General features: G+C 36.9%; 2 protein-coding genes across 2 annotated transcripts in view; one reads left to right on the top strand and one right to left on the bottom strand.

Moving 5' to 3' along the window:
* LOC124165774 (nicalin) overlaps positions 1-1,392 on the top strand; it is a 20,484-nt gene extending 19,092 nt beyond the window's left edge. Inside the window, exon 14 of the mRNA XM_046543267.1 lies at positions 604-1,392. Coding sequence (XP_046399223.1) covers positions 604-669 — 66 coding nt within the window. The 3' untranslated portion in view covers positions 670-1,392. The remainder of the gene's footprint in view (positions 1-603) is intronic.
* Positions 287-12,372, bottom strand: LOC124165775. Its single transcript, XM_046543268.1, has 4 exons — positions 11,660-12,372; positions 11,319-11,417; positions 3,716-3,891; positions 287-1,801 (listed from the first exon to the last, which is right to left on the bottom strand). Exons 1-4 carry the CDS (start codon positions 11,894-11,896, stop codon positions 1,591-1,593), a joined length of 723 nt encoding a protein of 240 aa, XP_046399224.1. The 5' UTR covers positions 11,897-12,372; the 3' UTR covers positions 287-1,590.

The following is a 12,372-nucleotide window of genomic DNA, read 5'->3' as shown; positions in this document are numbered from 1 at the left end:
ATTATTTTATTTATAAACCACTGGCGGGCTAAATTATTTTCACAATCAATAGTTTTTCCTCTTAAATTGAGAAATGCTTACTTAAATGCATCCATTTATGTCATGGAGGTCAAACTCCAGTACCCTGATATGCCTGGCCTGAGCTTTTATTTTCCTCCTTAAAAGTGTACACATTATCAATGTTTAGATTAAATAGATATAAGTATGTTATATCATGTAGCTGTAAGTTTTTAGCATTGGTTAAAACCTAAGGTAGACAAGTTTCTACTAATCAAATGGGCAAGCCTTTTTCAGTTGTTCTTTTTATTTGTTCTGAGACTAAACATTTGATCAAAATATGGTACAGTAAATGCCATGATGTTCTGCTGGTTAAAAAATAATTACACATAAAATTGTGGGTGCACATTGATTAGTATGAAAATTTGTTTGCAATGAACCTTGATAAAATGTCACTTTTGATATTGTAATTCCTGAAAAATTGCTGTTATAAATATTTTTAATGTCTAACAGTATGATATCATGTTGACAGTTTTTAATTTACCTTTTACAGGTATTGAAGTTTTCAGACTTCCGATATAAAACTTTTATTGTTTCTATTTACAGAACTTCCCATTGGTGTATGCAACTGTGTCAAAACTGTCTTTTGGTTCAAAGCCTAAGGTTCATTGAACTATCTTTTTGGAGATGCTGCGTGCCATAGATCACGGAAATCCATTAAATAGAAAAATAGGTAGCATTGTAGAAAAAAATGATGCTATATTTCTACAAAATTTCATCAAGAGCATGAGTGCATACCTCATAAAGTTTTCTGCCATTGCAAGTCATGCGAGGTAGTACTAATTACTATCTTTTTTTCTGTCATTTTGCTATGAATCATCTTTTATTTATTTAGAATGACGGTATCATTTGTATTTTTTGCGTACCCGGTGTTAATGGGAAGATTGTTTTATAAAGTTCATGTTTTAGTGTGCTGGTCTTGTTATTTACTGCCATTTTAATGCCTAACTTTTTTGAGTCAAGTGCAGGGTGTCAAGGATTGTTTTCTTTGGGTCCTGGTGATCTTTTGTACTGTGTTTTATTGTTCTTTCGTTTGCTTCCTCTTGAATAGTATGAATGAGTGTCATTTTAGGTGTCTTTGAGATTGTGCTCAAGTGTGATCTGTGCTATGGCCAAATTTAGTTACCTCCTCGAGTATAATGTTATCTTCCATGTGGTAGTGTGTATATAAATTCATGCTAGCGATTGCATATGCCTTGATTAGCAAACAGAAAGAATTTCCCAAGAAGTTCTCTCCAGAAGTTTGCTATTCAGCATGTAATTATGTGTCCCTTGTTGTTGATTATCAATTGTAATTTAAATATTGTGACTAATAAAACTGTTGCATTTGTTTTATTTGGATTTTTTCTGATCAATTATTACCGTCTATAATGAAAATTATTGCAATCACAATATTTTCCCCAAACCAGGTTTGTTTCACTCAGCTGTTTACCAAAATTATGGAGTTTCAGCTTTGCTACATTTTTTTACATTTATTGAATTCATTTCTGTTTACTATGATTCCTCATCATTACACTTTCTTTGTTTTACCCATCAGTCTGTGTCTTCATCCCATGGAATATCTGAATGGGGGTGTGTAGGTAGACCTGGATTCGCTTCTGCCGGGTCAATGATGGTGGAAGACTGAAAATCATCGTCAGCGTACTCACAAAAATTTTGTCGTCTCCGAGATGCTCTCCGTGGTTTTGGTCTTGGTTTCTGATTAAGCTCAGTGCACACAGCTTCTGCTATTGGTTTATACGTCCTGCAGTGAGAGAACTTGAATTTAGCTTTTATATATTGCACAACAAGTCAAATTTTCATAAAATTAATTATTTATGATATTTATGTTAAATAATACGCTGAATATAGTGTTAACGCCCACTCAGTTGTAAGAAAATAATCCTAAGTTTATCGGGTAAAGAGTTACTAATGATTTCAACACATTTTATTTCATGCCAAGGCTGTTTCTGAACCTACGGAACTGGTAACTCTGCTCCTTGTGCTCACTGTGGATGTTAATCCTGAGTGAATAAAAACTAGTCTTTACATCTACATTGTATTTATCAAGAGAGGAAGTTTAAAAGAGTAAAACAATGAGGATGTGCTGACGCAAGTGGAGCAAGTTTAACAAATAGGTTGGTACCTTTCTTCCACGAGTTGCAAGTGTATGGCTAAGCTTAAAGTAATTGATGTTAAAGAAGAAATGATGCTTAGGGTAGAATGTCGAGGTAGTCATCACTTGATGTCTTCTCGTCATCTTAAGGGTGGAATTAGATCTCTGCCTTGATATTGAGGTGAGCTAATTTGTCAAGGTTGGCTGTGGGTATTGTTCGGATTAATTAAAATTTATCATTTTATCTCATCATGCATGCCGTGTAAAACGTCATGATAGGTTATATAATAGTATCAGTGCAATTGTAATTGTTGTTAATATTATTTATGGATAGTATTATTTGGAAGATCATTTTTACCAAAAAAAATATGCTAGGTTAAATAATCCCTTCTTCAAATTATAAAGGCCACATCATAATTTTCCTTGATCGCCTATTTGATAAAAACTGTGGTGAAAGGGAGAAAATACTTTTAGATACAGCGATTCTCTCAGAGAGGTCTATTGGTCCAGGGAAAATTTCCATAAATCCAGGTAGGGAGGTTCGTCTGCTGTTATGTAACATGTTAAGCAAAATTAGAATAATTAGTCAATATGACTGTGATTGTTTATTAGTGCCTCAGAAAAGCTAGTTCTGGAGGTTAATGGATTATGGGTGCATACTTAGGCAGATCTAGGGGGGAGGGGAGGTGCACCCTCCAGACCCTTAAAAAATATGCAAGATTTTTATTATGGTCCCATTATCATTGCGTTCATTTTGTATTACGAGGTATCCTTGTGCCCCCCCAGAATAAAATCCTGTATACAGCCTTGCTTGTGCCCCCACCAGAAAGAAATCTTGGATCCGCCCCTGGCTACATAATTGAATATTGATATCAGGGAAGGGGGCTAAGTCATTAGGTTTGGTATAAGGTGAGCCATCAAGCTTAGGGAATCTTTGAATTGAAAGATCTCATTAATGGTTGATATAGGAAGGGAAGATATTTTGATCTGTAATTGAAGTAGAAAGACTGACCTTGATTGAGGAATATGTGCAAGCCTGCCCCATGGCTTTAAAATACATATAACTATATTGCGGCTGTAGATATGGGAGCATCCAAGCAACAAGAATTGCTGCTTTACAGTGTTTCTCTCTGCTTGGATGCTCCCATATCTACAGTGTTTCTCAAATTGTGGTAATGGTTTTGTGAGCCTGGTAGAATCATTTTTGAATAATTATTACAGCTGGTGGGACAAATGGATTTTATTTTAATTTACTATGCATTAAGCACTTTGCTAAGCATAAAAAAGGATGAGCAGTTAGCCATTGGAGTTGGTAATTGACTTTGATCTTGTTACAGAGAAAGTTAACTACTGCAAATTTTTTTAGAAAGTGGCATGATATGAATTATTGAACATATTGAATTTGCTCTATTTGAATTTATAATAAATTAAGTTCATTCAATAAATTTATCACTAAGTACATAATCCTTAGTAAAAATATTATTAAAATGATGCTTCACTCGCTTCTCGCCAAGTAACCTTATCTGGATAACTTTCTGGACCTTATATTGGCCTGTAGCATACCTTTCTAAGTAATGCCATACTGCTGATAACTTATGAGTGGCATCAAGCATCCAAATAAAGAGAAGAATGCTCCATATCTGAGCTGCCAATGATAAGCCTGGTGGTGATGGCAGCCATTCTGCCCATTGGGAAAGCCGACCTTCACCAAAACCAAGGCACGCGTTGATGGTGGATAGCTGTAATGGAGTAAATTGAGCTTTAAGGAAGGTAATTGGTTTTATTTGATACTTTTTATGCATGTTTCCAAAAATTATAATCCAGTTTTCATGATAAAAAATGGAAAATTGTCAGATTTTTTCATTCTCTAAGAATTTTGATTGTGTATTTTTCATTCACTCAGAGCAAGTGCTAAAAGATATTTTGGTATGTTCCAATCAAGTGATAGGCATGTGAAATTAACACTCATTATTTTTTAGTCAAAAATACTACGTGGATTTTTATCATACTTCAGCTTAGATGATACATTTATAGTGAAATAAGTGGTGACTGATACATGTCTCTTTATGTCCTCTACCAGTTTCATACTATTTTTTCTAGCGTAACTTCACCAAATTTTAACAGATTATGAATATCTTTTCAATTAAATTTGACCGAAATTTATCTTTTTAAAGTAAGCATGCTTTCATTTTCGTAAAGGGCTTTTTCGAAAATGTTTCTATATTTCCCTCTATTTTGCTGCCTTATTTGTATTTACTATTATTTTTGCATGTACTTAGCCTAACCTGGAAAAATTAATTCTATAATTCTTGCATATTTGTATTGATATTTCCCTTTAAATGTCTCGGTGTGTGCTGATTTTGGTGGTTGTAAAAAAATGAGGTGCTCATAAATGACATCAGAATATGAGGAGTAGTTCACAGCTATTTTAGTACTCCAAAGGGTGAAATTTACCATGGAAAAATATTTGGTCATCTTGCCTTCCACTGCCAAAATAGAGTGAAAATGGCGAGAGTGTTGTGGGTTGTTAACTCTCTATGAAAAACTAGAGCAACAGCAGTCTATAAGGTCAACATATTGATTAAGATTCTCTCAAGCTAAGGTTAGGTGGCACACATTTTGTCAAAAGATAATAATCTTCGAATTATGATGGATTTGTTTCTGCAACCACCAAAATTGCAGGTATGAATACATGATGATGAGTTTGGGATAAGGATTTGGAAGTTGGGTACAGTTTCTTCAGCTTAGGTTGGGAACAAATTGAAGATAAGAATAAACAATTGAGGTACCTGATTTACCCCTACATGTTGCACTGGGTAATGGGATGAGGGTGGAATTCTCTGGAATTGGGAGGGTGACCTCCCAAAATTTACAGAAAATCCCCCCTTCAAAATTTTTTGGGAGGTATGTTTTACGTGAACACCTTAAGTGAAATTATTTACAGCAAAGCTTGTCATAAATTGCCATGGGAAAAAATTCCCCTCTACTGGAAATAGAATCACAGTCCTTCGGCTTTGAGGGCCACTGTTCAAACTATGTACTATGATATCCAGGTTAATAAATGCCCATTACAAATGTACAGAGACTTTTGGAACTAGATGTTAGGCCCTCGCAGTCCATCCAAGATGTCAAAGGTCTGTTATTAGATTCCTGGTCCAGTGGATTTTTTTCCTAGGCAATTTATGACATTTTCACCGCTGGTCATTAGGCATGTCTGAAATATTTCACAGTGAATCTTGTCTAAACAACCACCTCCATTCAGTAGCTACCTCCAAAAGTTGCCACTTTCCTTGGGAGCCGAATTAATATCCCTCATAAACAATGTAAATTCTTTCTCTTTTCACCAGCTACCTCATTCATTTTTTTTACCAACAGCCAATTCTTGAGCACCAACCCCAGGCCTTTACTTCCTCGAAATACCCTGTAGTATCATTTGGGAATTGCTCTCTCCTAATCTAATTACTCTGCATTCTGAAGTGTCCGAAAAGAATTCTAAAGAGCTTGAGTTTTAAAGAAACTCATCCACCCTTCCAAGGAATGCAGTTTATTTCGAATGTCTTTGCGACTGAGAGGCACATTTTATGGGGTGGGGGCAGAGGGCACCGACCTTCCTTAAGACCAGCCAAAATATCATAGAAAGAGACTAGCCTCCAGGAAATTCAGTTGCTTTCAGACCTCCGTGATGTATGCTTCGTAAGTTAGCTGTGTTGCATAGTGGGAAGAGGGTTTTTGACACAATCTTTCGTTTCCATTCACTGACTAAGTCCTTAGAGAACATGGCATTTCCTGCCTCTCTCTCCCCACATCCCTAGTGTTGCAGGTCCCACCCACTCCCTCGACGCTGCTCAAAGCATTCCAAGGATCATAGTATTTCTTCATTCATACTGCTGGCAATGGCACATAGACAGGCATTTTAAAACTACCCAGATGCCATCAATTGGGAATGGGGCACATCATGAGGGACACACCTATCGACCCTGTCTCTTAAGCATTTTGGAGAAGGGGGAGACTGGGGCAGTTGAGCCCCAACTAGCTGTATGGCTTTTGACTGGATACACCCTAGTGATGGGCACTGTGCGAGTTAGTCAGTTCAAATGTGCAACTCAGCAGATTGAGCTGTGAGGCAAGAGAGTCTTATTTGGTGATTCGCAACTCCCTCATCACACAACTGGCCCTCACGACTCCCTCCACTCACAATGTGCGTGCTGGAGTTGTGTGCAGTGGGAGTCGGACTCCATGCGCACATGACTCCCTTCACGCACACTGTGCTCTGGAATAGGGTGGTTTCGTATTATTTTTTCATTGCCTATATCGAAATATTATTACTCCTGGAGTTCATATTTCACGCTTTAAGATATTTTAATGACGATATCCATTTTTCACGATTAACACATTCAGTGCGGATGACATATATATATATGTCATGAGGGCTTTTCCACTCAGGCGGATGACATAAATGTATGTCTTCGGGAGTTCGTTTTTCCGCTGGTCACTAGGGTGCTCCGAGCGTGCCTTGCGTTACTTTTTCACCCTCCCACAGTTCGGGAGTGACCTTACACCATTGCGGAAGTGTCCGTTTCTAGTTCTACGTGTTCCTTCATTTTTAGTGTTTTTTTGTTTACTTTAGTGCTATTTTTGGAACAATTTGGCAGGTTGAGATTTTTCTTTTCATTTCCTTCGTCTTTTTTTCATCATTCTTATCGTAAATATCATAATCATGTCTTACATATGGATTATTTTTTTTTATTTGTTTTTTTACCTTCATTTTTAATTTATTCATATTTTATGTGCTATCACAAAAATTATGATTAGACTAACTTTTTTATTAAAGATATTTATCCCCGTTTCATACTCAATACATAATAAAAAAATGATCTTAGTGCGGTGCTTCAGTTAATGATGTTATATTTGAATTTCTTTTTCAAGGAACATTTTTTATTAATGCAAATTACGTTTATCCTGGGTGATTTTTTTTGGGTCTTTTTCCTACTTTTACGTCATATTTTCTTATTCGTTTCCCTAGGTCAATTACCAATCCTCTATTCATTTCGATTTTATTTCATTTTCTGAGTTATTCATACGTGTTGGGTTAGTTGCAGATTTTCTTCCTTTTCATAAAAAAATAACATATTAATGGCTTATGCAACACTGCATTACATTATCTACAGTATTGGTCTGTATTTTTTTACTCGTTTATTTGTTTCCTTAGCTTTGTAAACGAAATTGCGGAAAAGAATAGACTCAGAGGTATTTTAAGCATTACGGCATTTAAACATTATTTATTCCCTTGAAATAGTATTTTTATCTTATTTTTTAATTTATTCATATCTTATGTGCAACCACAAAAATTATTATCAGACTTAGTTTTTGTTAATAACGTGTATTCCCGTCTAAAAACTTACTATTTCATTCCAAAATGTTTTCATGCGGTCCATAAGGTCGTATTTTATACTTTATTTATAATTTTAAAATAATTATTGCAAATTACGTTTTTTTACATAATTTGGGTTTTTTTCCTAATTTTACGGCATATTTTCTCAGTCATTGCTCCACATCAATTACTTGTCCTCTGATCATTATGGTGTTTTCATTTTGTAGGTCATTTATACATTCTAGTGTTAGGTACAGATACAGTCTTAATTTTCCTAAAAACTAAAGTATTAATCACATATGCAACACTCCATTACACAAATTGTACTATTTTGCTGGATAATTATTAAGGCTCAAGGTTGGAGTCCCTCCCTACCAGCGGCACTCGCAGAGATTATTTCAACTTGATATTTTCAAATGATATTTTCTTTGAAATAATCCTCTCATAGACGGAGAAAAATGCAGAAAGCATTTTCCTCCAAAATCCTTCACCAAGGGCCTTCACTAAGGGCATAATGGATTGGAAGCCGTTGGACAGGGAGAACTGGAAACTTCCACACATGGGCGCAATTAGGGTTAACACGATTTCTAACGATTGGAGGTTAGAATTAGTGCGAGTAGCGATATTCGGGAGAAAATGTGCCGTGATAGGTTTTTAGGAATGATGCAGGCTCTTCATTTCTCCGCTAACCGTGATGGCATCCGTAGGACAGTGACTACGATTTGCCCAGAATGTGAAGGTCAACCAGGGCTCTGTCTAAGGCCTTGCTTTCAAATATATCATAAACATCTGTGAGAATTTTTATTGAAATGTTTCAATTTTGCAATAACTCTGAGGTAACATAGATTTAAAAAAATGTTTATCCCATAAATTTATATTTTTCTTGCCGTTCATTGTGTGTTCTACTTCTGTGACTTGAAAAAATTAAATCTACGGCCGTTGAAACAAAAAAATACACGTAAAGACTAATTCCAAGATATTTTCGTCATTAACCTAAGGAATCAACGGTAGAAGATGTATTATAAACGGAAATAAGAAAAGTTCACTTCTTCATACAAGGAAAATTGCATGTGTGTAATGCGGGTTGCGTGAATTGTCAATTACTGGTGACGGGTGGCATACATGTATGTCATTAGGGTTTTTTACAAATTGCTTGAAATAGAAACAAAAAAAATTGCAAATTCTGTTGTATTACTTCCAAGACCACCGTTATGAAGGAAAATCACCCATCCGTCACTGGAGGTTTCGGTGAAAATATCATCCGCATTGAATGTGTTAAATGAAAAGTGAAAATTTTCAAGCGCGCGAAAACGCGACGGCTAAGTATGAATGCTGGGAAAACCCCTTGTGACGTCTGGCTGCTGCTGTGTGAGGCCACCTGGGTGCGAGGCTAGAAACGCCACTACGATGCAGGCTGCTTGCTGCTGAGCATGGCGGTAGCGTAGAGTACCCTGCTGGCAGGTAGCCCTTGGTTTAAATAAGGATTATTAATACCCTATCAAACGAAGGAATCTTTCCCACCATTGGCAATTTTAATAGGTGATTATTAATAAATGTTTCCCTGAGCTCTGTGCCTCATGCATGCATAGGTAATCTCAGACGACGTAAAACTCCTATCTACTCGTATAGAATCTAGGTACCTGTGACGTCACGTGGAGTGGCATCGCATGGGCGCCAATCTGGCCTTTTTCAAACGAGGTTAAAATTGACCATTAACATTCGTCTAAGCTGGGTTTTCTAAAACTGAATAATTTGTATATTATGAATACACTAATGGTGGGTAACGAATCGTAATCAATACCTTTCGTTTTCTTTGATGAAGGAAACTACCCTATAGTGCGAGGCGAAGTCAGACTCCGACGCTCACGACTCCCTCCGCGCACAATGTGCGTGTTGGAGTCGAGAGCGGTTGAAGTCGGACTCCACGCGCACATGACTCCCTTCGCGCACACTGTGCGCTGGAATTGTGCGAGGCGAAGTCAGACTCCCATAGCGCACACTTTGCGTGTTGGAGTCGTGAGCGATGGAAGTCGGACTCCATGCGCACACGACGTCTTCCACATACATTTTCCGTGTGAGGCTCATCGCAAGTTTGGCGAGCCAAAGGAAGGACATGGCACTTAACGCGGGTAGATTCTCCTCATTCATTTTCTGGGTATTACTCTGAAGAATCTCATATGACCCTTATCGTTAATCTCTGTCATATGCATTTTCCATGCATCATGTAATAAAAAGGGTTGAAGATGCTAACGTAAAAGCTTTCGTCAACGGCAAAATTTATGAAAATAATACGAGACAAAAATGAAAATTTGTTCTAACACAAACAACTAAGATTAATCGAGGAAATTAATATTGAATTGTTAACATGATCATTTAGTTTCGGAGAGAATATTTTGTTACAACAGAAATTTTTTAATTGTCGTCACCTCTAAGCACAGGAGACGGAATACATTCTCCGTCTTCCATAAAGATATGACGTATGTGTATCGGCAGAAATGGTTCCTAAGTCATATCACCTGTTAAGCATTGTGACTATGCAATACGTGATTGATTTGAAATCAAAATTTCAAATTGTGATCTAGGAAATGTTACATTTTAAATGCTCGTTCAGACATCCTCCCTCATCACCCTCACCTCTTCCCCTTTCTTCCTCTCTCCTTTTCCCCTCTCCCCTCAACCCAGAGACGCTTTCCTGAGTCGCACTGTGCGAGCGGCTCTCTGGAGTGTGCTGTGAGTGTTGAAGCAGCTCCACGAAAAGAGTCGTTTATGCCATCACTAATTTACACCCGTGGATTGGTGGTATTACTTTTACTGTCCACTGGCTCTACCATTCATTGGACCAAGTACCAGCTAAGGAGGGAGGATTTTCTGGAATATGGGAAGCGACATATCAAATTCCATCACAACACAAGATTTACATGTACCTTGAATGTTGAGCTTTAATGTGCATCTAAAATCGGGGAATTCTCTTAATATGGCTTCTCAGAATGCGGAATCCAATTTAAATTACCCCTTACGCTTCATTATAGAGCGGCGTAACTCAAAAAACTACACTTTCTTTTGTATGGAGCTGCAGCCGCGTACATAATGGACGAATTTCTTACCGCACAAGGATATCGTGATTTTTATTTTCGACGTATCAGTGCAAAATAGCGTAATTACTAAATTGCTTTTTTCGGGAAAAATATCATTCCACCGTCAAAACCTTACAGGGAGGATCGAAAGCTTAATATATCAACATTCGTTACATATCGGCATGGCTTCGTTTTCTTTTGCGAAGAGCTGAAACCGGAGCCTCGTAAATAAAGGGCGAATTTATTTCAGGGCAATGGTATAGCTTTTTTATTTTCGACGTATTAGGGTAAAATAATCTAATTTATAAATTCCATTTTTACGTGAAAAAGGTCGTTTCATCGCCAAAACTGATGGTGTTGATATTAAAGTAATGTTGTTGAAATGCGCGAGATAGGCACATAATTACGTGATGTAAAATTCTGTGGAAAGTGTAAATTGACTTTAGTAAACGGAAATATTTTTAAAAGGACCGCGGAAGCTATTGACCACAACAATCGCATCGATATACTCGCCTCATTCAAAGGTGACAAAGTTAATTTAACAATTTCCTCTGTCAATATGGGCAGTCTGTCACAATATTGAACATTTTTCACATATATGACCTTTAAGTGAATATAAATTTTAACGATAAAAACTGAGGACGCAACGCCAATTAGCCCGCGTCTCAGAATTTGAAAAAAAAATTGTGCCGATATAAATACATAGATGATATTCACTCACCCAGGATGCTAATTCCGTGTTTATCATGGCTTGCAGATCGAGCAAAGGTAACCAAATTAGTCGGTGGGCAATATTCGTCAAAAAGATACAAGTAAGTGCCTGAAAATAAGTAATCCATCGAGTGTCAGGAAATTTATACGCTCCTTTGGAAAAAAATGCTGGGTGGAAATAATACTTCTTGCATCAGAAAAATAGTCAAAATACGTGCTTTATGATTTTCCTGGTATGTTTAAAAATATTTTAAGAGTACGAAAAAATGGAAGGCAATGGAATATGTAGGAATTAATATTTATAAGGCGTAATATCATTTAAAAATAGAATTTATTTAGTGGAATACTAACTGTGTATATGTAAAACAGAGTCTTCTTAGGACGCTTGAGTGACTGGGGCCACAAACTCCATCGCGCCAGAAGGGAACACACGGTAAACACAAACAAAGTTGATTCAAAAGTAGCCTCATAATTCGTCCACAGGTCCTGGCACATGCCAATTATGCAGAACGAATACATATGAATGTATAGACTTGGCCCGTACACTGCCACCCAACCAAAATCAATACAGTCACTCCAACAAATCATAGCGGCCGAGTATTGCGATTACGTCAAGCCAATTGGGATCTTTAAACTAATAATTTTCAATTTTGACATATAATTAACTTTCACGAAAATTTCCACACCAAATACGAACAAGATAGGCAGTCGTTACCAAACAACTAATTCCATTGTTGTTTTTACGTGAGCATACGCAACTTTGGCTTTTAGCTGTATTTTTTACTATAGCAGCCGACGGAGTATCATGAATAATGTTAAAATTAGTGTATTAAGGCTTCAAGTTATATTTAGTTCTTATCGAGTTGAGTATAATACTTTTCTCCGGAGTCTTGGACGGTTGTTAGTTATCCGTAATGAGCGCATTGTACGTGGTCCCGATCAGTTTATAAATGTTTGTGGTCAATTGTGCACCTTCGTCTAGTGGTGCTTTATCAACGAGTAAGATCCTAAAGATAACGGATTCCCGTAAATAAATGCAGCACGCCTCGTTAGAAACATACTTC

This window comes from Ischnura elegans, chromosome 9 (genome assembly GCF_921293095.1).
Source record: "Ischnura elegans chromosome 9, ioIscEleg1.1, whole genome shotgun sequence".
NCBI lineage: Eukaryota > Metazoa > Arthropoda > Insecta > Odonata > Coenagrionidae > Ischnura > Ischnura elegans.
The sequence above is the reverse complement of the archived record's forward strand: the minus strand, read 5'-3'. Positions and strand labels throughout refer to the sequence as shown.